This window comes from Neocloeon triangulifer, unplaced genomic scaffold, assembly GCF_031216515.1.
Source record: "Neocloeon triangulifer isolate White Clay Creek 2 clone unplaced genomic scaffold, ASM3121651v1 ptg000004l, whole genome shotgun sequence".
Taxonomy (NCBI): domain Eukaryota; kingdom Metazoa; phylum Arthropoda; class Insecta; order Ephemeroptera; family Baetidae; genus Neocloeon; species Neocloeon triangulifer.
Genome location: NW_026775547.1, coordinates 4,384,400 through 4,412,247, shown reverse-complemented (window position 1 = coordinate 4,412,247; position 27,848 = coordinate 4,384,400). Strand labels below are relative to the sequence as shown.

The window sequence follows — 27,848 nt, the reverse complement described above, 5'->3', positions numbered from 1 at the left end:
TTTCAGTTTTCCAATTACAAATCTATAGTATTTTATCAATTTTTTTTAAATTTCCAAACACGTTTTATTAATTATTTTTGAGAATACAAAACCAGTTTTCAAAACATCGAAAATGTTTGCTCAATTTTTTTTGAATGCAACATTTTTGCTCTCCAAACTTGGTCCACTTGACAATCAAAACAAACTCTAGAAAAAATCTCAGACAGAAGTATCAGTTTCGCAAACTTTTCAGACACACAATCCTGCAAAAGTAATCTCGGCTCGCAGCACCCGTTCGCTATAAAAATCGACCAGAGCAAATAGACACGCGCGGCTGCAAGTTTAATTTCTCGCTCCGTCTGCAGTGGGTGCTTCTCTCACACACGCGCTCAACTTCATCAGTAACAAAACTCTCTGGGGAAGCCACTTAAACTTAGTGACAGACAGAGTGTGCGAGATTCGCGATCTTCGGCGCGTTGATTTAATTTATTCATCTGCGAGCGTGATTAAGCCGCTTCCCCTCCACTCAATTATGCAAATCCCGTGCACTAATCACGACAGACATTGCTGCGAATCGCTAATTGCCGAGTTCCAGCACTTTGTTTGTCTGCAAATAATTGCTGCTTGCTATGGAGGAACAAATCAAACAATGGAACAAAGGAGGCATTTCGCTGTGATTGGAACAAAGAGGAATCCTCTGTTAAGCTTGCTCATTTGTTTTTCTAACGAGGATAAATATGGTCTTTATTCCTAAAATATCGGATTAATTTTTAAGCTCACATGTTCCTAAAAAAAATTATCTTTTTTCCGTAGAAATTCTCAACAAAACTCCTTTCATTAAACACAAAATAATTTTAAATTAAAAAAATGTATATAGTCGACTGAAAAACAGAATCTAAAAATATCAAGTCTCAAAAAAGCTAATCCAGATATGAAAAAAAAGGCCCAAGGTTCATCAAACTGAAGCACTGATCATTTTTCTAAAAAAATGGCGAGGGCCTGATCTGACGAAAGCTATTTTTGGCTCAGGCTATTTATTTTGTCTTTCGATCTGTCTCATAATTTTATTTTTTATTTTAGTCCCACATAAATTCCTCATTATTATCGAGGGCGGTTGAAAAAAACCCAGAACCTTGTTAAAGCTTTGCTCTTATTAATTTTCTTGCAATTTGTGGATTTATTTTTCATTTGGAGTTTTTCGTTATTTTAAAATATTTTAAAAGTTTTGGATTATGTTTTTGGGATGTTTTGTATTATTCGGTAGCATGCATAGGGCGAAATGCCTTATTTATTTCCATTCTATTATTTATCGTGCGCTCTATCGGGCAAGATGTGGCCACATTTGCAGAGTAAACAAACCGGCAGTGAAAACAGAGGAGCAGAAACCCATCCGCAGCCAGACCTTTTATTTACCCGCCGACTGACTGACTCGTCTGTCATCGTAAATTTTGCACTACCGCGCGCGCTCCCGCACACACACACACATTTATAACTTTTTATCGTGGTGCACGAGGAAGAGACGGCGCGGTAAAAGATGGATGGGGAGTCGCGCTGGAAAATCACCCTTGCAGCGCTGAGTAATGTGCCCGGTTCGTGGAAAGAGAAAAAGAAACGGCGAATTTGCGAGAAAGCAAAAGGTCGTTTGCGAGAATCTGCCTGATATGAAGATATGAAAATAATACATATGGTTTTTCAGCGTTGACGGCAATGAATTTTCATAGAAATGCTCGGGAAATTTCCCAGCGCAGCGTTTGGATGATTTTATTGTTAATAGTTCTTTCGTCATACTGTGAGGGTTTGAAAGATCAATTTTTGCTATCCAATAAATTAATCAAACAAACTAACTGATTGTGAGTTGCAAACATTGTTGAAAACTTTAGATTTTATTAATTTTTAGACCAAGTGTAAAAAGTAAGAGTTTATAAATCTTTTTGATGCAAAAATTTCAAGGATAAATTCTTAAAATTTATTACACAACTTTTTGTTTTTAAATTGTATCAACAACTAATTCATTTTGTTGCCTCTGTAGAATCGTCTTTTTTGACAAAAATGTTTCTCTTATTCAAGTTAGAATCGTCTTTTGAAAAGTTGTTTGTTTCTCCCCCCGGCCAACAGGGGTATTAATCAAATCATCCAACAGCGTTATCCGTTTCCCGTCTGTCGCCCTGCGTATTTCAAAACTGCGTCTTTCTCCCTCGCAACTTTTGATGCATCGCTGCAGACATGCAAAATCAATATAAAAATACACTATTTTCGCTAACTGGGCGACACAAGTTCTCCAAATTTTCCTGCAGTTTTTTGCTCTTTGTCGAGGTAGCAAACAGGTGTTGCGAAACTTCGAATCTGCTACGTGGAGAAGCGAGTTTTCAACAACGATTGCCTGCGAAATGGTCGAAATTGGTAAAATGGCCAGATTAATCCAATTTAACAAAATCTTGTGCCAATAGTCGTTTTTAAACGCATTTAGACAGTTAAAAATTAAATTTGAAAAATGAGTATTTGATATTTATGTGAATTGAAAATATTGTGAAAATTTAATGTGGCTACTCAGCTGAAATACGTCGCAAATTGGTTTGATTTTTTTGTTTATAACTTTCATTTTGTCTTAAAGGTTCTTTTTTGGGTCAAATTTTTTAATAAAATATTCATTACACACTCACTGCATTCATGCTACACACACATTGAAATAATTGGAAATTAGAGACATTCTAATTTGGAAGTTACGACTCATTCAAAAGTGTTTGGTTACTCGCTTCGCCATCAAAACTGTTGGTATAATTCAAACTTTTAGTGATATTTGTTATTTGCAGGTATATGGTTGCATTTACTAGTAAAGAAATTGTGGTTTTGGCCAAAATTTTATATCTCAAAATAAGTTTTGTAGGTTAATAATAATTTTTTTCCCAATTAGGTGATTATGAGTAATTCTTAACCGAAGTTGTAGCTTAAAAAGGTTTATTGAAGTACGTTTTTGTTCATTTCAAACAAATAGTTTAAAATGTGATCGAAAGCGGCCATTGGCACAAATTTGTTTTGCATTTTACCAGTCTTGCTTTTGGAGTTTTTAAGCCAATTCCATTCGAAATCTGAGAATCAATTTTAGCAAAAGAAGAACGGAATGATACAGAATAAATAGAGAGGAAAATACACAAACAAAATATACAATCACGGATTTTCTCACAGCCTCGTCTTTTCCTGCAGCGTCTCGAGAGCGAATGAATGTCAACTGAATGCGCGTGTGTGTCACTTGCAGATTATGAGATCCAGTGCTGGAAATGTCAAACGAACAGCTGAAGAGATTGCCGCCGACCCGGAGCAGGATGACATCTACGGATACACCACCAGTGAGTACAAAAACCAATTTTCTCCGCCGGCATATCCCATTTCCACGTTCGCGGCCACTGTATTTCCTCCGATCGGAAAGAAAATGTGCAGGTCACACACACACTGATCGACCCCCGTGATGATCTCGCCGTAAAAACTTCCGTTAGAGAGCGAGCGAGTCTCTCTCGCTTGACCGACTCCCGAAATTGGGCGCGAATATCAACTTGAATCGAGAGCGAGGGTGACATTTGTGGCCAATTTATTTGTAGATCAGAATGGACGACGCCTTCCGTCGATTGCTCGTCAAGATACTTTTGAAAAACTCTATAGTTAGTTTTGGATCTATCTTGAGGATCTGAGGAGCTAGATTTTAAGTATTGATAAAAATATCCTATAATTTTCAAAACAAAAACGGAAAATCTCATTAATAGTTACGCCGAGTTTTCTTTGGGATCATTTTCAGTTATTTTGGATAAAATTAATTTTTTCTATATGTTCATTTAAAATATTCACTATGGACATTTTTGTAGTTAAATCAAAAGTTATCTGAAAGTTATTATATTGTTTCTGCAGATTGCAAAACTGATAAAATTATTTGAAATTCTTATCAGAAAGCAATTAGAAATGGAAGGAATTCAATTACCCTGAATAAAAGACTTTGGAAATAGGCGTTTAAGTTTTCAATTTCCAAAATATGAAATTTTCAAAAGCTTTTTCCTGCTCGACAATTTTTTTATTTTGCAACTCTGGAATTCTTAGCTAATTACTCGCCAAAAATTTAAATACGTAAATTTGTAATTTTCTGCTTCTAATATTTCTATATTTTTTTTAGACTGGTGAAAAAAATCTCTTCTTGCAAAAATAGGAGACTTTCAGGCTAAAGTTTTTGTTGAAATTGTCTCCCCTACAGTTTTTTTTCTCAGTAAAAAAAACCTTACTGGAGAATTTTTCTCTGGTTGGCATTTTGGTTCTAAATTTATGGCGGCACTGATTTTCCGTTAAGCCACCTGATATTTTTTTTACTTTGATTTGTCCAAAATTGTCTTTGAAATATTATACTCTAGCAAGAGAATACTATAAAAACCCCCATACAAATTCTTTAGTACATGAGAAATTTAATATCAATTCTGAACAGTCTGAATCGAGTCGAATGCAAAAAAACTGTTTTTTTTTTCTTTTTAGAGTGGAAAAAATTGCTTTTCACCAACTCAAACCCTTTGTTGAATTCAAATCACTGTAAATATTTATATTTTACCGTTTTTCCTGTTTGAAAATACAAAACAATTTTTGCTTATATAATTTAAATTTCCTGATTACATTTTTCACCAAAATGTATCACTTTTGCAATGCTTTTTTTTATCTTTTAAATCGTCAGTCAGCACCAGCCATAAATTGAACAGACCAAATTGTACGTTGTTGAAAAGGGTGAAATAATTTTGCAACACTACATTGGAGCGAACGGGTTGTTTCACATCGTGCCAATAATTCATGGGAGCGCGTGTATTAAATTTATTGTACTGCTGAATTGGTAATTCAATAACCCGTTTTGTGGCGAGCGGGCGAGCCAACTTTGCATCTCTCACCGCAGCGGCGGAGCAGCCGAGCGTTCTTACGTTCGCGATGAGATATTTCATCGATTTTCGCATTCCGCAGAATTTAATTAAAAGTCACCGAGAGCAGCTTCCTCGGCGCTGCGCAACGACCCCGACCGGCCGTAGCCACTCCCGGTAATAATAGTAATTTTTAATTAAACGCAAATTGGATGCTTTGCACGGTGGAACAACAAAGCAAACGAAACAAGAAGGAAAGGCTTTGCCTCCTGCCAGCCTTTTCCTTTTTTTTATTTTTGGCCCCGAAGGCGAATTCCTGAATTCGAGCAAATTAATTAGTCTTTGATCAAAAGTGTGTTTGCTTATTTATATTAGCTGATAAATAATGATCAAATGAATGAATAATATTGGCTTTCACAAACTTCGTTGACTTGCCGACGGAGAACAAATAAATTGAAGTTGTAAGCATTAAACAAATTATTAATATTTACGGAGATTAAAGGGGATTAATTTCGCTGTCAATTTTAGTTAAATTAAACTAACAGTTGCAGCAACTTTGTTTTGCAAAACTCAACAAAAATACGAATAAGATGATAGAAAAAAATGGTTTAAATAATTCCAGTGCAGGATCAATATACTTTCGCAAGTTTTCATTTCAAAGCTTTTATTTAATTATGCAAAGTAAACAATTGTATTCAACCTAATTTCTTTATTTATCCTTTTTTTTGTGGCAAATCCATATCCTTAAATCTTCTCGGCATAGATTTAAGGTGACAGGTTTGTATAAAAAAAACCTGCAGTTCTATGTATAGAGCAATTTAAAACCAGTCATATTATTCGGAGAAAAATCTTTTTAAAAATCGATCCAGATACAGAATAAATCAAACAACATGAGAACCGTCTTTTTATGCCACTCGAATTGCGACACTCGCGTTTCTCACGCACAACACAGAAAAATTGAAACATTTGAACGTGTCAAACAACAATGACCAACTTTTCATTCGCCTGGGGCCGATCGTGCGAGTTCAAGCGTCGCGGGGTCACCGCCTCTTGAAACCAGTTTTCATTTCACTCTCCAAGTGGAAAAAAGTGCAGTTGCTTCGAGTTCGAGGCTGGAAAAAAATACATAAAACGCCCACGGCTGCACACAGATTTGCATTAAACGCGTCTAACAAATCAGGTGGCAAAGTTACGACGGAATTAGCGCGTCATAAGCCAAATCCCTCAAGCCGAAATAACCCGATAGAGGCTGTTTGTTCACCCTGCTGCGGGTCGCCGCATTGTTCCCTAAAATGGAATGTCAGAATGATTTAAAACAATAATTTCAGGAAAAAAAACTCTGAATTAAACATTGAATGTAAAAAGCATTATATTGGAAAAATGCAGAAAAATTCCATTTTCTTGCTAGTAATTAAGGATAATTAGTCATTTTTTTTTTTTTAAATTATCGATATAGCATGAAAGTTCTTGATGTAATTATTTTTGGCTTTTGGTTCTTTCTAAATGTTTAAAAAACGCTAAACCTTTTGCCGAGCAACCTGCAAAAAAGAATATTCAGATATGAAAGAACTTTTTATTTATTTATAAAATTTAATTTTTTTTTTTTTAATTTTTTCCTGCCTATAGTATAAATAGAAGTGGATACAAGTGGCGTTAGATTTTTGTTTCAATTTCGACTATTTTAATTAAAGAGATTGATTGATTTGCTGCAATGTTAAAATACTGAAACTCTTTCCTGTTTATTCCACTCATGTCTTTCCCATTTCTGGAAAAATATTCTTACAGTTAAATTTTGCAATCTGGTTGAAAAAAATGTTATTTTATACCATTTTAGGGCATAATTTGGTCCTCATCTGCCGCGACGACTGTTTGCCTCTCTCGCGAAGGTTACATGGCTCTGCTCTTAACTCTTTAATGCCGCGAGAATTGCGAATGAGTGCATGCATAATGCGCGGCGGCAATTCGGCAGCGCTGAATAACGTGAAGAAAAGCGCCGGCCGCGGGGAAGTGCGCCCTCAGGATTATTATACTCGGCGCGCACCTGCCTCCCACTTGCTGACGTGAGAGCGCACGGTCGTTTGTTTCCATTTGCACATTATTATTTTGCATTTGAGGGGGCGAAACTTTCTACTTTTGAGTTTGCATGCAGGCGACACGTCCTTTATTCCGCAAAATTTATCACCGATTTATTCAAAGACATCCGGGTAAAGAAATTTAGTTTCAAATTTGTTCAAAGAGTATAGCGTTCACATAAAGGCAAACAAAAAACGTTAAATTGAAAAAAAAAAATTGATTAGAGTAAGTAGAAAAAAAAACTGGTTTTTATACCATCTAGTTTATTATTAACAAATTTATTTAGAGTTTAAAATGAACATGCGTTAATTTGAAGAATTGTTAGTTTAAGTTGAGCAAATTTTCTTGGTTGAAAATAAAATTACATTTTATAAAAGAAGAGTATAATTTATAAAGATAATTTCAAGACTCTGATTATTGAAGTGTCTGGCTGGCCGTAGATAAATTCCAACCAAATAAGAATCACAGATTTATTCGCCTGGTCTGTCTGAAACTGCGTTCGCCACTCTGAAGCTTCTGCAACTGCCAACTTATCTGATATAGCACAAACGCAGCTTACATGGTCACATTTGATAAGGCGAATTGTCGTGGGATGACACATCTGTCCCCCCTGTACCCAAACACTATGCTTAGTTTGAGGTTTGATTAACATTAATATACATTTCACTCAGCAGGCTGAATTAGTTTTGAGAGATTTAACATTCCCCTCAAGGTTCAAATTCTTTTAGCTGAAAAAAGTGAACCGTTTCAACCCTATGGAATATTTCCTGATTAAGCTTCCAATTCCAGGAATAAAATTGCAAAATTTGTTTATTTTTTAATTTAAAAGAAGTGATTGCTGGACAAGCCCTTTAATACACCGAAAAAATGGGATTTTGAATGTTATGCTCGGGCGATTTACATTTATGGAATTTTAATTCATAAGTTTTTAACTAAAATTAAATATTTATTTAATAATGCTTTTTAAACATTTTTTTAAAATTAATTTATAATTCATTTAATTCAATTAAAAATATTTTATTTAAAATTGTAATCAAAATGTTTCACTTTTACTATTTAAAACACGCAATTTATTTTGTATTTTGTATGAATACTGTAAATAAATTTGTAAATGAATAAAAATTATAAATATCCGTGCTGTAAAAACTCAAACATCCATTTAATTGTTACCATCAACATGTGTTGATCCGTGCCATTTGGTTAAAATATATTATATATTTCAATACAAAATTAGTCAAGAAATGTAACAGAAAATATGAAATTGTTATATAAAAAAAGAAATTAATAAACAAAAAGCGCGTGTACGCAAATGCAGCTCATTAATCACGTCGGAGGTGCGAAGAAATCGGAGCCCACGCACGGGGGGTTGGTGCTGGCTCGGAGGGAGCGAGTGGTGCTGGCTCGGCGGGTCAATCGGTGCTGCCAGGGCTGGCGTGCGCGTCGGTTGCGTGCGAGGCATGCAGCTGGCTGGCGCGGCGGCCGAGTGGTGGGGCGCCGGCGTCGGCGGCGGCGGCGGCGTCGATCGGCGGCTCTGCTTGCTAGTGCGATGGTGGCAGCTCGGCCGAGCGCAGTGCTGCGGCAACCGGGCCAGCCTGACCTCTGGCACTGCACCTAAATCTCAGTCACTCCGCAACTCACACACATGGAAGCGAGGGCGCTGCCCCTCGGCTCGCACCCTCTCTAGCCGCCCCCGCTGACCGCCTCCGCCGACATTCCGCCATGGACACCGTCCTCGAGGACCCGGAGCCCGAGTCCGAGTTAGGTGAGCAAACTTTTGATGCAAACAAGAAAAATTATTCAATGCGGGGCTCCAAGGGGTTGATTAATCGCTTAAGTTTGGAAATTAATCAATTAAATTAAATAGAATTAATACATTTTGAGAAATTTTGCAAAGTGGTTTGTATTAAAAAAAATAAAAATAAAATCCAGAGCTGGTTTCAAAATTTTTTATTCCAACATTTCAAAGAATTAAAGTTATGAAATCAAATGTGGCGGGTTTAATGAAAAATTATGGGGAAAAACACTTTTTTAGTTATATAATTACAATTTATATGTTGTTTCATGTTTTTTATCATCTTGTCGTTCATTGAATCTGCATCTTAATTAAAGTTTTGAATTTTTCTTAATAAATTTTTTTTATAAATTTAGTTTTTATGACTGATGTAATTCCGAGCACGAAGGAAATGAGAATGAATGTTGAACATTTTCAAGTCAGCCAATAAGTAATACAATTTGATAACGTTTGTTAATTGCATCAAATAAGAGTTAAGTCGTTCAGTGCGTCTTAAGCTTTTTGATAAAAAAAAAAATTCAGTATCTTGCATTGTGTCTAATTAAAATTTTCCATTTTTTTGCTATAAAATTGCTGACAACTTGTAAAGCTTTATATAAACGGACAGTTTTCTTATCCGCTCCAGTGCTTTCGTAAACAGAATTCTGCAAATCATCGCCCGGTTTGTTTGTGCAAATCATTCCGAATGACTTTTCTATCTTTATAAACTCTCTGAATTTGGTGAAAGGGAAGAGTTTCCAGGAAGTACGCGCGCTCATAGAGATAACGATCTGAACCCGGCAGCAAATTTCGGCATTACACGCTCAAGTGAATTAATTAAATGTATAAAGAATAATTTTCGTGATGTAGGTCAGTTACAAAGTTACAATGCGTCAAACCATTGAAATATATACACACGTAAAAGTTGGGGAGTGAAAAAGAACCAGGAATTTTTTATTTTATTTTTGTTCCACTTTTATGAAACTTTATCAAATTTAAACATAAACATGGATATCCGCTTGCGTGATTCTTGGTGGTTTTGATAGCCGCACGTGTATATTTTTTTACTCCTAAAATGAGACTTTTAGGGGAAAGTGTATAAAAATAGGTGAAATTCATTCTAATTGTGGAACAAATAACACGACGTGATTACTGGCTGGGCTTAAATCCGGCGTCTGTTGGAGAAACAAAATCAGCAGAGCTCTTTGCGGCCGGAAACTTGCCGGGCCGGAATTATTACAAATTTATGGCAACGAGCGTTGGCCCGTGTATTTCTGGTTAACTAACATATACTGCACAGCGTAGCGTAAACCGCTGTGGGAAGATGGGAAAATGAACGGGATTTCCCCAAGGAAGAAAAGAAAAAATACGTACATGTGAAATATATTTGCAGAAAAATAATTTTGGCAGAGAATTCGCGAGAAAAGTATGGGATTAAAGCCTTACATTTAGATTGAAAATTTTCCTTGTTGGTTCAATTTTGAATTTGTTCAACTCAAAGAAGGTCATAATTATGGGCTTTGGAAATATCAGCAACATAACCAATTTTTTTTTTTTAAGTTTTTAGTCAGTTTTAAAAATTTGCTATTAAATTGAAGTTTAATTTTTAAAAATTAATTATTTGGGGAATATCGCGATTAAAAATGGCTTTTTTAGCTTTTGTTTGTCTGTTAAATAATTATAGATTTATGACATTAATTGCGTAACTTTTTTGGCAGTTTTCTATTTGAATTTGGAATGCAAAAATTTACATATTCCATGGATTTACTTAAAATAATTTCAGAATATATCTGCAAGTGCAGTACTTTAACGTTAAATAGGAAGTTTAAAATTCACAGTTTGCAAAATTTAGTCGGTGCTCCTTTTTTTACTGAAGTATAGTTTGTTGTTTTTTGGTTAAATTAAGGTCTTATTTATTTGATTTTAACGTGAATTTTTCTACTCAATTTTAAATTAATTCCACTCATGTCGCTAAATCGCTACTGAATAAATTTTTGTTTGTCTAAAATTTGCAATAATTGTGCCATTAACATCACCGCTGTTGAACTTTCATTCATTTTTAAATTAATTAAATTATAGGTCAATGCAGATCAGTGAATTTTAAATATGTTATTTTACATGAAAATTAATTATCGATTACTTGCAATAGTTGGCAATATATAAATTAATAAATAAAGGAATACACAAATAAATAATAAATAAGTAAATAAATGAATAAATAAATAAATTAATATAGTATATTAAAGAGTCCATGCAATAATTTTATCATATAATTTTTTTTTTATAATCTCTTAAAACGTTTTGATAATATTATGCTTTGGGTCTGAAGCAAATTTTTGTACCGTAAATGCGAAATGCGCAATTGGTGAAGCAACGCATGGGCTCGTTGCAGATAAGATTGCACGCCCAAGGGTGCGTCGTGAGGCAAAAACGGAATTTGCGCCAAACGCAGCGTTTCTCGAGGATGCAGGTGGAGAGGTGCTCGTTGTTGTGCGCGGCTCGTCAGCAATTATTATCAGCTGCGCCCTGCTTTCTTTTTCTCGCCCCCGCTCGCATCCACTCGAAAGCAAGGGTTGAAAAGGCAGGAAATTTACACAAGCGCCACGAGCGAACGCGCCTTTCTTCCGCAGTTTGTCTCCCCACGAGTTCTTCTTTCGTCGCCGCCGCGCGAAAACAATGCGACATTTCGCGCTCCTCCGGCGCGCGGATATTTATACACGCCATTCCTTCCGAGCGCAATTCCACATTTTGCGCTCTTTTCGCATTCGTCGCGTGCCGGTGGCCGGAAATTAATTTGCGAACAAGCAAAAAATGGTTGGAAATTAAGATGACTATTTTCGTCCCGAACTTTTATTATCACTAATTATGGGGATAATGAACTAAAGTGTTGCAAATTATTTAAGAAATTGTCACATTTTGGGAATTCAAAGTAAAAGATAAAAAAACCGATTTTAAATTTTAATTAAAAGAAAAAACGAAGAGTTGAGAAATGTATGTATGTTTCTTCTTAATTTATAAACAGTTACTTTCTACTGATGCAAAATTGAACTTAAAATTTGCTTCATTGAGCCCTTTTAAAGTGGAAGAAGCTTAATCGGAGCTCAATTTTAATAATATTGATTAAATTATGTAAAAATTGTCAAAATATTTAACGAAAAGTAATTAATTAATAATTAACGAATCGAATGCACTTCTCAGTCTATTGTAGCTCTGGTTGCATGTCTTTTTTATTAGAAAAGTTAAATTTACCCTTGAATTTAATTAATAATTTTTTTTTCGATTCCAAAGTATTAGATTTTCTCGCATAGTTTCAGTATTCAACGTTTAATGTCTCTAAGAAAAGTATTAAACCCTTTATTTATGAGCAAACTTGATGACAATACAAAATTATTGTTTATTTATTAATTGGAAATCTCTAAGATGCTTACATGGTGTCAGTTGCACGACATTTGAATTCGTAAGAATGGACTTTTTAATTGATTCCGCTCCAGAATTAAATTAAATTTTGAATATATGGGGGGGGGGGGGGGACAATTTATGAGTTTCTTTTTTTAATCATTTTTTTCTCTTTACTGGAATTGAAAAACAAATTGAGAGTCTATGTTTTTGTTTTGATAAGCAGTGAAGAAAAAAAAGAATTAATATTAATTGAATTCTATCTTCATCTTTCTTTACATACCTGTTATGAAAAGAAATTTAGGCATTCAAATGTTCAAGTTCCAAGTATTATTTATTCAAAAGAACTTCCCGAAAAGTTAGAAAACAAATTATTGAGAAAGAAGAAATCCAACTCTCTCCCGCAGGCTTTCTCTGCATGGAAAAACCTCATGAAATAAATTACAAAGTGGAAAAATCCGCAATACGCTCGCGGAAAATGTCTGTAAATTTTTGCATAAACAAACTTTTCCCGATGGAAAATCGGCTTGCGAAAAATGCGGGAGCACAAGTGGCCGCGAAAAGGGTTGGTCGCGGGTCAGGTGCGGGGAGGAGCACTCGAACACGCGTCTCTCGTTTTATTTTTGCCGGCCGCAGATCGATCGCGAGGCCGCACCGTCGTTTTCTTCTCGTGCTTTTTGCACTCTCGAAATAATTCCGGCCGACTTGGAGTGCGGCCATTGTGCGTCGCCTCGTTGTTGTTTTGCGCAGACCGGATTATTGCTTCATCCCCTCGCGCATTTTCCTGCACCTTTTGTCCAAATATATTGGAAAAAGATTGGCAAACTTTATTTCGCGCGCGCTAAGCTCATCGGCTTTTTCAAATTGCGTTCGACTGTTCAACGCCTCCACGGCTCGCTGCTCTTCTTAATAGTTTTTGTTCCAGCCGAGAGCGATATTAGCCGAATTTTATGGATGCTGCTTTTTCGTTAACGACTTCTGCAGCTTCTATGAGCGGCGATGCAATTTAGACGCGACGCTCTGCTAATGGTTATGAACATGAATTTCGTTTCGGTGGGCAATTTTCTCGCTGATTTATAATGCTTGACTCAGCCCGAAACTGCTAATGAGGCAATATATTTACTCTTTGTTTTAATTTTCTTAATTAACTTGCAGTAAATTCTCTCTTTTATAGTTTCAATTAAAATTTACTTTAGAAAAAAAAACATGTTTTAAATAATTATTAAAATGCTCTGAAATTTTGTGGATTATTTAATTTCCCTGGCAATTTTTTTAATAACGTTTAGAATTAATTTTTAACAATTAACCAGCTGCTTTATTTTTGAAAACCCCACTTTTTGAACTATTATTTTGAAGTTCATTAGTTATGGTCCTATTTTGATATAATTAACATTGTTTTATTACTTTTTAATTTCAAAATATTAGTTTTTTATTTTTTATTAATCAATACCAGCCTCTGTCTCATCTCTATGCAAATGAACTCTAAAAATAGATCACACAGAAATAATAAATTTGTGAAATTAAACTCAATAAGACGTCAAAATTAAATTTGCTCTGAGTTTAGTCACCATGCTCGGCTTTCATTGAAGCACAAATTTTACAATTTCACAACACACCACCTTTTTTTATCCGAAAAAATTAAATTCCACTTCTGTGGCACGGCGTCAGTTTTCGAACGAATTTAAAAACCGAGGGAGAATATGATATTCCAGGCATAAAAAGTGCTCCTTTGATCTTGGCAGCTGGAATGCAATAAATTTGAAGAAAGGGCGACACTCGGCGAAGAAAGGCTGGTCTTATATCGTAGCCGGCGTTTGCAGCTGCAAGTGAACAGGGACGTTTTTGCAGCGGCAAACATACTTTACTTTGAAGCCGGAAGGGTAATTTGTTTTCTTGTGCAGCACAATCAAAGGCTCGTCGATTCCCGTGTAGGTGGTGCACTTTTATTATTATAAAACATGCTGCCTTACTGGGATGAGTTCACTGGAGCGTGATTTCATTAGCTTTTGGTTAGTAATTAAACGGAAGCTTGATTGCGATGCGAGTTCATTCGTTTGAAACGTTCCACATTTTGGGAGCTGGAGGGCGAGTGCACAGAACTTCAAACAATCCTTTTTCCGTGTTTCAATCATGAAAGGGTTCAGGATGCAATGTTTTTAAATTAAAATGTTTTTAATATTCTAGCCTTTAAATTTAAAATTTAGTTTAAAATTGAAAATCAGCTGCAAGTATGAATTGAAAATTGATTTAATTAATTTCAAAGTGCAACGATTAAAAAATTTTCAACATTATTTGTCTTTTTATATTTTCCGCATTTTGTCTATTTGGTTTTTTCTCTTCATCTGTGTAGAAGAAATTAAAATAAGGATCGAATGTGTTTCTTTGGCAAAATTTATTTATTTAACTGTCAAAATTAAATGCTAATAATCATGTTTAAAAAAATTGTATCTTTCGTATCTTTATAATTAACTAATAAAAGAAGAAGTTGGAATCTCTTCAATATTGATCATATTTCAATGCTGAAAATTAATTCAATTATATTTTGTATTATAATAATCTAAATGCAGAACTCGCTAGGTCATTATTTCTTTTCAAATTGCTCCAAATTGACGTTTTCCTGAGATTATTCTCACAACTGGAAGCTCGTTGCCATTCCGTCTCGCAGCTTATTAATAATTATTATATGCCGCTCGTCTTGAGAGCTCAAAATTCATCCGCGTTTGTCCTTTGTCAAAGCGGTACACGCGGAATTACGAAGAAGCAAAGAATTACGTTTCACAAAAGCGCGCGGTGCGGGATTATGCAAATTATTCGGCGAGGAGAAAAGAGCACGCAGCGGCGGCGGCGGTTTTGAGGGATGAAAGAAAGAAAATGTAGAATTATCCGCCGCCGCCACCGCACAGCCACTACACAACCGCGGCCCTACGAGCAAAAAAGGCGAGCGCCGCATTAATCTCTCTCGCTCGCTCGCAGCTCGTTTGTTTAAAATCCCTCTTCCACCATTTGCTCGCTCGGAATATCATTTGTCCTTTCACTACGCTGACAGTGCAGTACGTTTGTCGCCAGAATGGCGCAATTATTACAACCATGAGAGTCTATTGTTTGCTCTCTAATCCCAAAGATATAGCGAATGATCGATTTTTCACTCATTATCATTTCTAAAATAAGAACAAAATAAACTAAATGGAATTGGTGAATCTTTATTATATTATTGTACAATTTGCAGGGAAAAGATTAAATGCAATTTAAATATAATTCTTAATTAAAGGACGCTGTTTAAATTTTGGGTGAAAACAGCATTATTTATTATAAACAATCAATTTTAAAAATAATTATATTCTCCACGTTTTCTATTAATAAGACACTAAAAAATTAGTGATATAATAGATCTAGTTGAAATAATTCCAATCTAGATTATGTTATTCAGATTCTAGTTCAATTTAACTGCTATAATTTTACTCTAGCACTGGTTGATTTATTTCAATAAATTTAAATCCATTTTACTTTAGTTGAATTTAATTCAACTGTCCAGGTCATATTCATTTATTTAATCTTGAATTGTCGCAAACAAAATACCACAAAATTCCATTTGTTCAAGCGAAATGTTCAGCTTTGTCAAAACTTATTACAATTAACCTTGGCCAAAACGTTAAACATTCAAAATTTCCATTAGGCCGCGGGCGGAGGGATTCCGGGAAGTGGGTCAAACGGGAAGTCGTCGCAATAGCGCATGCAAATTCATTTCTCGAGATGCGGCGGGCTGGCAGTATGTTTTGAATATTTTATCAGTTGGTGCAACTACAGAGACCCGCCCCTGCAGGAAGGGGCGAGAGTGTGTCCCAAAATATTTTATGAATGACCGCGTGCGCCGGCGAGAGCCCTTTAGCCCTCCTTTCTCCTCGAGAATGTTTGCTCGCAGACCTTGTCTTCGGCCTCCTTTGTTTTCGCTCGCCAAACACGCGTCGCATGCAAAATAAATCGCCGGCATTAATTATGGACTGAGCGAGAGTGAAGCTCGCTTGTTCGTGATAAATTGCCGCTCGCGACACCAGGCCGAAAAGCGCACAATCAACTTGATTGACGGCGTAATTTTTTGTGTTGGCCCCACTGATTTTTGCACATCATCGCCCGCAAAAATTTAAAGTAGATATCAACAACTCTAGATCACAATTAAAGGGCCTGTCCTGTAATAAATTTTATTCTTGAATTTGATAGAGCACAAAATTTAATAACTAAAATTGAAATTGTGATCTAAATGTTAGCTACAATGATGGTTGAATCAATAGTCCATTGAAAACTCGTCTTTTCCCGCCAAAAGAACCATCTATGTCTCAAATTTCACTTATTCGGTCGAATTTATTGATTAAAAAAGCCAAACTTATCATAAGCTCGTGTTTTTTTCCAAAGCAGTGTTGATTTTTAGTTGATATATAAATTTCGGTCATTAAATTTTGAATTTTTTGGAGAGCAAAAATTATTTCTGGAAAGGCGCTTTAAAATTGTTCTATTAGGTATAAATTTTAAATGACTTTATTGCATGATTAGAAGGAAAGGTCAAGATACTCAAGATTAATGTTTAGTTAAAGAAACTTATGTCACTGTTTTTGTGTTTTGTATCAGAGAATTGCAATTGAAGTTTTCACAGTTGCTGGAATATTTTTTACACTTTTATAGTCTGCCAGTCTGTTAACATCTACTTTAACTTTAATTACTTACACGTGATACATTTTTTCACCAGAGGGTGAAAATTTTTCGCGCTCTTTATTCCTTTTTAAATTTCATATTGCTAAAAATAAAAATATGAAATGCGTTTTCCATACATGAAAAGTGCCTGCTTGAAATTTCATTGAAAGGCGCGACAAAAAGCTTTCAGCTCGAAGTTTGCGCGAACAAAAAAGCGACAGCGGCGAAATCCAAAAGTCGCCCTTCGCCCTTTTTTATTTTTTGCCTCTTTCGTGTGCGAGCGAGCGAGAAGTGGCGAGGAACAAACACGCATTATCATCCCCTTCGGGTGGCCACGGTGCAGAGAAAGAAAGCGAGCAGATGACTCTATACATGCGAGTTTTTCTTTCTTCTTTCTCGGCGATATAACAGATTGCCAAAGTCGCATTTCGGGAGAACAGTTTGTGCGCCCGCTCGTGACTGGAATATGGAATTTGCATAATACTACGTGTTTATCCCCGCCGCCGGCTGACAAATTCCTCTCTTGCTCAGGTTGATCCACCCCGCGATGACGTCATCTCGCGTGATTCATTATTAACGCGGTGCAAGCGGCAGAAATATAACGAGGCGTTGCTGCAACTCTGCAGAGCTGAGGGGCTTTCCATAGAATTTTCTTTCCTTACAAATGTACACGAAAATTTATTATTCTATAAATTTTGCATTTTATTTTCTTCATTAAAAAGGTATGTTGCAATTCAAGAAAAGTATGTTAAAAAGATAGGAAAACTGCTATGGTGGAAAAGTAGAAATTTTTGTTAAAGATAATGAAAAAAAACTCATTTAAAACCGAAATCAACCCTTTCGTATCAAATTAAATGATAGTAATTATTATTTAATATGCTAAATGATTAATTAACTGGGCTTTTCCTCGTTGGAAAGTTTTCAAGCCTTTTTTGCACATAATTAAATTTGTACAAACCAGGAAAGGCGGGTTTGTCTTTTAATTGGCCCCTTGAGCGCCATTTTGTTCTTCAAATTTGACTTTTTTTATTACCATATAAACATTCTGTGATTCATTAATTATTATAACAACCCTTGGGAAATACAAATTCCAAAATTAAAATTAAAATTAGGAGCATTGTTTAAAATTATTTTTAAATCTAAAAAAAAAATGTTAAATTTCATGACTCAATCGCTCTTTGTTTCATATTTTAAATTATTACCTCTACGAAATCAAATTTGCTCAAAATCGGCCTAAAAAATGTTTATTTAATTATTGCAAGACAAAGCGGGGGTGTTTTGAGCTAGTTCAACCATATTTAAACATCATTACAACATTGTGAAAAGATAAATAAACAAAAAGTATCCTTATTCGACTCGAAGGATAGCGCCTCATTATAAATTTACAGATTTTTTTTAAAAAAATTTTACATTTATAGTAAAAAAATATTATGATGTCTCTGTCAATTATATTTTTCATATGGATTAATTTTTCACAATTGTTTTTTTTTTCATTTTCATATAAATTTCTGACGAAATGAAACAATTTATCACACTCTTCACAACATGCAGAGCGTCCCCACTAGATAAAAGTTATCGTCTTCTTCTGTTCCATTTTCCTCTCGGTACTCATTTCATTACCAATTTCCTCTTATCTTATCTCAGCCAAATTTTATTTGCCTTCTCAAACACAAACAAAAAGCACTACTGTTCTCCTCACGAGTTGCGAGGAAAAACGGCGGATATCCCGAGAGAATTCGCCGCGTGTTGTGCGCGATTTTCATTAAAACTTGCACCCCTCGAATCGAGCAAAACGCGAACGGGTGGAATAAATTATGTCCCCGATTAACGACGCAATTAATCTCCAATCTGGTGGCAGCTTTAATTACTCGACCCACTCGAGCACCTTCCGCGCTCATTATAATTGCACTCGAACTCTCCCATCAAATTATATTTCTGCGCCGGAATAAATCCGAGCGAGAGGAAAAGCTGGTCGGCCGAGCTTGTTTGCGAGTCATTGACGTCGCCACGAGATGTGAATTTTATTGCCGCGTCGGCGACTCGATTCCCTGCTACAGAGCAAATGAGCCGAGCAATGATGGAGCTCGAGAGAATCGCCACTTTTTAACTTTCAACCGGCAAACACGTGCAGCGATGCACTTTTTACCCACGTGGAAAATTGCATGTAGAGGTGCGGAAATTTTATTGATGGAAAAAAACTCGTGTGGTGTCCCAGTTGTGCAGCAGCTCGCTCGGAAATAATTGCATTGGAAACATTAATTAGAAAAGTTTTCAACTTAAAGCGTGGTATAAATTGTACTAAAAATAATAATTTTGCTCAAGTTTCTAATGTTTATGATTGTTTAAGTTGATTTTTATATAAATTATAATTTTTATTTTAGTATTTTTTACGTGATTTATGCAAAAATGTACCAAATTATGGTCTCAAAATCTTGATAATTTCATAAAAAAATTTAGATTTCAATGGGACTCACACTTGACCTCATACACAAAAATTGTTTAAAATTTCTTGACAATTTTGTGACTCTGTTTATCGATCTTCTTGTACCTTTTTCTTAGAATTGCTGTACGAACTATTAATTTCATTAGAAACTTAAAACAAGAGATGTATTATGAATAAAATTTACTTTCATATAGAATTTGAGAAAATTATTCGTTTTAAAAGGCTTAAGAACCCAAACGACTTTTCCTAGGGCTTTTTTTTAACTAAAATTCAGCTTCATAAGTCACATTTAAAGAGATGTTTCTATTATTTTCTTTTAAATGAAAATTCTTTTATTTCGGGAAAAATTTTAAATAAAAAAACAAGAAGCTTATTTTTTTTTGTATCTTTAAAAGCCAACAGTCGGGTGTAAAAATATATTTCAGCTCTTTTCAATTAAATCAAACAGGTCGTAATTAGTTTCCGATTGGATGGTTGCGCATTGGAAGTTTTCCACTTTCCTTCTCGAGTCTCATCCTGTCCGATGGAAATAATGAATCGCCTCATTCACGACGTGCAATGTCCACCGGTATAGTCAATAGCTTGATGCGCGCACCCGCCTATAAATCATCCCATTCACCGCCGCATAAAAGCCCTCAGGACAATGAAAATTGGCTGCCTTTCGGGGCTATGCAACCTGCACGACGGGCGAGCGTAGCAGGTTGCAGCATTTTGAATTTCTCCCCTGCACGTGGTGGAAAAATGGAACGTAAGAAGAAAGTTCTTCCTCCATTTCGGGCGAACCGACCCGTATATCTGATTAGACGCGAGCAGGTATGTGTGTACACAGGGGAGGCGAATGCAACCCGAGTCAAATCCAGCTGCTGGCACATTTTTGTGAAAAGGCACTTCTTCTGCGTTAGTGCTGCTGAAAGAAGAGCTTTTTAGGCGCCAGTCTCGGCGTCATATCGATTGGGAGTCCGCGAAAACGGCACACTGCGGCTCCAGAAAGCGCCCCAAAAACCTACTGCGCTCGCCAACTACTTAAAACTTTTTCCAACAATAATAAACGGACGCGACGCTCGGCCGGCCGCCCGGATCTTTATTATTTTAGAACGGCCCCGAGGAATGTGGACAAGTCACTTTCACTATTTCATTTTGATTCTCTCTGTTGAGAGGATTTGAGGAATGTTGTTTGCAACATTTAGAGTTAATAAACGCGATTTTGTGTATCTAAATTTTTTATTTAAAATGAAAATGGAAATGATTATTGATTTAAGTGTAAACTTTTTGAAAAGTCGTAAGGAATTTTGAATTTGCTTTAAAGAAAATATTTATTTTATTATTCTCGGATGATGTTAAATTAAATAACAAGAAAAGATATTTTTAAATTAATCCTGATAATAATTTTAAACATTTTTCATATTAAACTTATGTCAATGTTATGATTCTTGATCTACACTATTCTTTATCATCAGGATTATGAGGAGAGTATGATTATTATTATCAGAGTCATTCTCAAAATGTGATGGACTTAAGTCATTGTTAATCTGGGGGCAGAATATTACTTTAAAAATTTCACTGAAACTATTTTAACCCTCCAAGTTGTCCAATTAAATTATAGGACAATTTTGAAACGAAAATGCTGAAAGTCAGGTAAATATTTAATAAATTTTTACTTTTCCATTTTCCATTAGTTGAGGTTATGTTATATATTAATTTATATACAAATTCAACTCTATTTTCATTAGATTATTTTTCTTACTAAAAGAAATGGCCTCATACCAGACCTTCCTCTTGGTCTTCTGGATTTCATTTCATATTTCAATTTAGGAAATGGACACATCTTGAGACGCCTTGCTTGTGTTTTCAATAAAAACAAGGTGTCGGATATTTTTTCCCCTTTTTTACCAGCAGCTGGTCGTTTCCAATGAGTATAATCGCGGACCAACTGCTGGCTTTCCGCTTTCATTATTTCGCTTCCATAAAAAAATATGATCTCATTCATAAGAGCGGCGTGGTCTCGTTAGGCAAGCTCATTCCAAATTTACGGCCGCCACTCTCTGGATGAGTAAACAAATGCTTGATTTTTAGTATCTCTCTCCGCGAGCAAGCGCAATTTATTTCGGGCGCGTAAATCTGGCCGCTCAAACTTTTGCATCTGGCGGGGAAACGACACTGTACGTGGCACTAAAGTTGGGCCGGCGTGAGTAAATCTCGCGCGCGCCGATGATGACATAATCAATAAACCTGCCCGATTCTCCCGAAATGACGACGGCTTCTTCTGCAGCACCGACGACGACTCTGCCGGCCAGATAATGTAGCGGTGCAGCCTGCGAATTGGCTCCCTGCGAGCATCCGTGCTAGATTTCCGCTCGTTTTTGCGGTGCAGTCCTTCTCAATGGCCTGCTAATGCTGAGCCTGCAACGTATTGAAAAATATATAGCAATATTCTGCAATCCTTAGTGGTTTTTTAATATTATCTTGCCTTTGAAAAATTGCATGAAAATTGCATTAAAAAAATCTATTACATTTGAAATCAGACAAAACTTTTAAAAAATTTTGAAATCAAAAGCCAGGCGCTTCCTCCGTACGCCAGGCGGTTTAGAGGCAACAAAAGTTTAGAGGCCGCGCGAGCGCGCGCAGAAATGGGGCGATTTCAAACATTTTTGCGAATCGGAACGAACCTATTAAGTATTACGTAGAATTTGAGTTTAGTACAAAACAAGGCGAGTGCAAGTAGGTGAATATTAATGAAATATGCTGTTCAACTAATTTTGAATAATTGTTCAACCTCTGGCAGTTCAAAAGTCTTGTTATGCTGAAGTAATTTTTTGTAGTAATAGATTTTAACGAAATTTAAATCTCTCGCAATAAATTAATAATTTTTATTTATTTTCAATTTCTTTACATGCACACAATCCACGTTAAATTGAAGTAAAATTAAAAACCTTAAATACTTTTTAAATAAAACAAATGTTAATTATCACTCAAAATTGGTACAAATTAATCAACTGTGGGTATTCTAATTTTATGGAGTTTCCATTATTAAAAAAGAGCAAGATTACATTGGCAGGCGTTTTCTGTCACAGAAGGCGGAAGTGCCATCTTGCATTTTAATGAGTTTCTGCCAAACCCCACGCCATGAGCAAAAGCCTCCCTTCTCAGCAAGTTGATATTGACACGAGCCGCGTGTTGATATTGAAGCGCACGTTAATCGCTCTAAGTCTCTGTTTTAATTAAAATCTGCGGGGAGCAAACTAGAGATCGGCAACATTATTCGGTTCTACATTATTATTTATGCGAGGGGATCTGAAGCGCAGAACAAACAAGCGACATCATTTGCCGACCGAAACGAGAGCGAGCGTTTGTTGCTCGCCCACGGTGCGCCGCTTTGCTGCATAAATATTTAATTGACAACAAAAGCAACAACGGCGCGTCAATCAAGATCGCGCTGGTATGGAACAGAGAGAGACTGAATGGCGCTTTGACAATTATTTGAAACAATACGAGGACAGACCATTGGGCCAAACATGTGAGTTAGAGGCATCAAAACGAGGGGTACGAGTGTTCTATTGTAAACGGTTTAGTCGGATTATTTGGGTAACTTTGGTGAATTGTTCAGATTTTTTAAAATTAATCATGTTATAAATTTGCCAAATGAATAATAATTAAATGAATAATAACAATGATCAAATAGTTAAATTATTAACTATAAAAATAATGATATGAGGGAAACAGAAATTCGATTTTCAATTTACTTTTACCTCAACTGTGATTGTTCAAATAACTCGGAGAACAAAGTTCTAGGTCACTTTTTAGAAAAAATAAATCATAAATATCTCTGATTGGGATGAAAAAGTTTACTTAAATATCAGAGATTATATGGACATTTAGAATTTATAAATTATTTTTAATGAAAATCACATTGAAATGAAATGAAGCTCTAAATTTGCAAAATTTTACAATATTTGAAATTTGATATATACTTTAAACGTTTTATTATTTATTATATCCAATATCAATTTTAAATTTAATTGTAACTGTAAAATCAACAGACTGCCTTAGACCTAACAGATTGATATTTAAAATCAAGAATATTTTTTTTCCAATTTTTTTAAATCCACGATTTCTCTAAAAGAAACTGAAAAAACGAAACCACTTGGCGTTTTCTCTGCTCTTGACGCTTTCGGAGTCGATAAAATCTCCCCAGGTATATTATAATTAGAGCGGGCAAAAAGATGAAAAGGGAGGGAGCGGCCTTTTGTGTTCACTCGGAACATCCTGAGGTAGCAATCTCATTAATTTCATTGTCTCGTCGCAAACGCGCATCACTCGCTTCTCGCTGTCGTCTCTGTTCGCCGATAAAATCCGGGCGAAATTCCAGCAGAATAATGGATGCGCCAGCTCGTCTTAATGAAACGGGCAGAGCGATGCGTGTGTGTTGTTGTCATTCCATCATCGGCATGATCGCAGCGGTGACAGCAAATCGATTTGCGAGGGCGCACAGCTGCGCGGCAATTAAATTAATTGACGCTTGGTTTTGCTATCAAAGTCTTGCCCTCACCTCTGCTGCTCCATTCAACCCTCGAGATATTTGTGAATTTGCATCGGCTAATTGAACACTCTTCGTGCAGGATATAAATTGACTCTCTCTGGTGGCGGCGGAATTAATACGTTCTCTGCTCGTCTTGAACAAGAGAGTTAATAAATTCCGGTCGAGCACTCGTTCAAACTGTCAGAACAAACGGCGCCCGCCTGCAAGTCTTTAGTTTTTACCGCAGGCAGTGTTGTAGCTAAAAAAAATAGAGCGTGCTTTAGTTGGCAGCTATTAAAAAATCGCTCACTCTTTGGATATGAGAAATAAATGGCTTGTTTGAAGCTAAAGAAGAATTGTTGAAATTTATTTTAATAAGAGGTTTTCAAAGATTTATTATGTAAAAAATTTATAATCCAAAAATCTAACCTGACCCAGGCTAATGTAGTCCGCCTTTGAAATTCAATGACGGGTTAAATTATCCTCAATCAGGTTAGGCCTTTGGATAACCCTCATTAATTATTCCAACGGTTCTTGAAATTTTAGAGCAAAAATTGTTGGTAAAGTTTCGCGAATGGAAGCCATTTCCCTCGAGACCAAAGCAAAAATGGCTTCCACTTTTACAAAACTTATGGAGCTAATAAGTCGGTAAATTTTTGTTTATTAATAAATTTCTAGAAGCTTGTGCAAAGTTTTACCAGGAATTTCACAAATTTTAATTAAAGCAAAATCCAGCTTAATAATTTCAGAAGCTTAAAAGCAAAACTAATTACATTTTAGAATTTCCTCCAGAATTCCAAGCCTAAAAAGAACTTGAATTGCACGCTCAATTTCATAAGTTAACCGGTTGGAAAATTTAAACCATTTAACGTTTAAAACTCCGGTTAAATCAATAAAAGCTATTAAAAAAAACCAAGGCTCACTGCGGAGAATGGGGTCTTTTGATCTCGAAAGTGTTAGCAATTTTTTATTCCAAATGCTTTAAATTGTAGGTCTTTCAGTATAGCTGATTTGAACAAATATTCATACTATAATAAATTAGAGGAATGATAAATAATTTGAAGGCTAATGTTCCCTCACAATCGAATTACCATTAGTAAATATAGAGTTCATTGCTTTTTATGACCCAAAAGAGAACAAAATGGTTTAAAACTATTTTAAATCACACAAAATTGCATTTAATTATACTGTGACCTATAAACGATGTGCATTTATGTAACATTTACCCCGCAGTCTACAGCTTTGTTGCTGTCCAAAAGGCATAATTACTCTGCACGGTACTTAATCCATTACACACTCTCGTTGCTGGATTTCAAAGCCCGAGGCCCGACAAGCGTTTGCTTTCAGATCAATGCAATTTTCCAGTGCATCGTTCAATCCATGCACGCTTACTAATGGGGCACTTTAAAGGATCCGCCGCTTGTTCGTGCAATATCCGCCAATTACGGGCCGTTCTCTCGTCAAACGAAATCCGCTCCCTTGTTTTGCGCAGCCCATTGTCGTTCATTCGAGTCTCGCCCCGGGCGCCGCGTGACTCTTGATATTAAACTCGAGCCTGCGTCGAAATACGCTTACAAGCGCCAAACAAACTTTTCAGCTTCGCAGCAGCGAAATTCGAGCGCATGTGTTAATGAAGAAATTATCATCCTCCAGTTTGCCGTTGTTGATTGATGAGGCTTCAGAAAATTGCTGACGTGCTCCGATATTCATCAAAATGTATACGGACGGTATTATTTTCGCGATGAAAGTAAACAGGCATGATGAAAAGTTTGCACACACACAAAAAACGTGCTCCGGTTTTATAATTAGACTCGCAAGTCAAGTTGATTGGAATAAAGTATTTCGCTCACAGGCATTCAAGTGTAGCAAAGAAAAATTTAATGGTGGGAAAAAATTTAAAAAAAATTGACATTTACTAGCAACAGAAAAATAATGCTAAAAATTGACTAAAATATACAAGTTTAAAGAGAAAAGAGTATAAGATTTTAATTTCAAATTAATATTGCGACGTAATTCATCACAAATTTTATTGATTTTAAAATTTAATTTGAAACGAATCCTTTTTCCTTAATATCGATTAAATTAATTATAAATTCTTTGAAATAATACCTTTTTACAATCCAATAAAAGGGATTATTTGCTAATGTATAAAAATAATTTATTCATGTGGTACAGACTTTTGAAATCAATGCTGAACGAGGTAAACTTAATGAAAAACTAAACATGACCTGCCAACCAGGAAAAGCACGTTTCGCTTTACTGCGCGTCCAATTTGGCGGAGTCACCGATTCGGTAACCAGCTCGCAGCAGCACCCCTGGTATAATGTGCAAAAATCCCTATAATTGGCATTTTCAATACCAATTCCCAACGCCCAATTCCGCGAATTGCCACGAGGAAAGTCGTCGAGTGTCGATTTCACCGAACATTACAATCAGCCTGGCATCTTTCTTCACGTTCAATTACGGTCGGATTTAAAAAGGAATCGCTACTGTTTGCTCTTCTTGTTCCGCTGCCGGACGATCGGTCCATTTTCTAATCAAAGAAAAGGCAGCGGAGAAAGAAGATTACTTCGGCAGGCCGACGGTCAAAGGCCGCCTAATTTGCTGAAAGATGTTGCAAAATTGAAAATCGCAGTCGCTGCGTCCATATCATCGATCCTCGAAACAAACACGCAAAGAAAGGGAGCAAACTACTTGAGCGAATCCCTCTTTCCGAGCGGCTGCACTCAAATCAACCCTTGTTTGGCAACATGGTCCTCACATAGTTAGAAGGAAACCTGGGGTTTACCTTGGAAAATACATAAGCTGATAAAAAAAATTTAAAGAAGAAATAATAATTTATTTTAGTAATAAATTTAATATTTATTTAATCTTATTCTTATTTCCCATTTTTAAAATAAATTAATTTTGAAATAATCCAAAATAATCAAATAATTTAATCTCAATTTTCTAAATTACTCACCCTCCCCTTCTAAAATTATTATATTTATTTTTATTTGAAACTTCATTTTAAATTTTTCCTATTACATCAAAATAATCTTGAAATTATTTTGAGTTTGTAAATAAGAAGTAGTTTTTTTTACCATCTCAACCGTTTGAAATGAACATTTGTTGCAATTCTTTCTGAACGGCCGTAATATGGATTGACACTAATGCCCCCTCATCCTCTCGACCCTCATCCGCAGACTCGTGGCCAGAATGCCAAGCGATGGAGGAAGTTCCACCAAACTTTGCCAATCGCCGTGATTGGCATGCGGTGAATTGCAACCGGAAAACGGCCATCAAAAAGGTCATTTTTCGGCACATAAAAAGAAAGAATTCTGCGTGATTTTTATTTTTCGAGCTACCAAATCGCATCACAAGAGCTCTTTTTCAAAAGAGACTGTGCAAGCAGGCGCCGACCGCAAAAATTAAAACCGCAGGAAAAGCCGACTTGCAACTCGCAGGGCAAAAACACAAGTCAGAGGGAGAGAGAGAGATGGCGGCCCTCTGTTATCATTACAAACGCAGGCAGCGGGCGAAACGAGGAAAAAAACACAAACAAAAGTCCTCTCGCAACACATGGACCGGCAGGTATGCGGGCCGGCGGGTGGGTGGAGAGGACTGGCAGCCAGCCAGGGGTGCTTTTGGCGAGGGTTAAGTGGCGCTGCATCGAATAATGGTACTATTTCCTCGCCACTCTCACGGATCGCCCTTGCCTTGCATTGATCTGTCCGTCGCCGCCACCGCAGCAGACTCGCTGTAAAAAGGACAGACAAATGCTGAGTGTGCATCCGCCACGCAAACTCGGCCGACAAACGCAAAAACAAAAGAGCTTCTGACGCACTGCTCGACCAGTCTAGAAAGAAAGAGATTTGCGAATGGCCAACTTTTTCACTGCTGAATTTTTAAAGCTTTTTTATTTTACATGAGCTACTGTGAAGTTGGACGCTTTTTAGCAGATTATGCTGCGAGCCCCGTCCAGACAATTTCCACTCTGAAAACTGAAAGTGATTTATTTTTGAAAGAAAAATTTGTGGATTTAGGTTTTTAATAGAAGCGCTAAAATTTTAACCGCAGACAGTAATCAGTGTTAAATTTTATTATATTTTTATCTGCTCACCGTTTGCCTGT

At 36.1% G+C, this 27,848-nt stretch overlaps 1 protein-coding gene across 5 annotated transcripts in view; it reads left to right on the top strand.

Annotated features, from left to right (window-relative positions):
- The window catches only part of LOC132193303 (multiple PDZ domain protein-like), a 114,839-nt gene that overhangs the window by 55,141 nt on the left and 31,850 nt on the right, over nucleotides 1-27,848 (top strand). For all 5 annotated transcript variants that reach the window (XM_059613884.1, XM_059613883.1, XM_059613887.1 and 2 more), the window contains one exon: nucleotides 3,233-3,323. In XM_059613884.1, coding sequence (XP_059469867.1) covers nucleotides 3,233-3,323 — 91 coding nt within the window. The remainder of the gene's footprint in view (nucleotides 1-3,232; nucleotides 3,324-27,848) is intronic.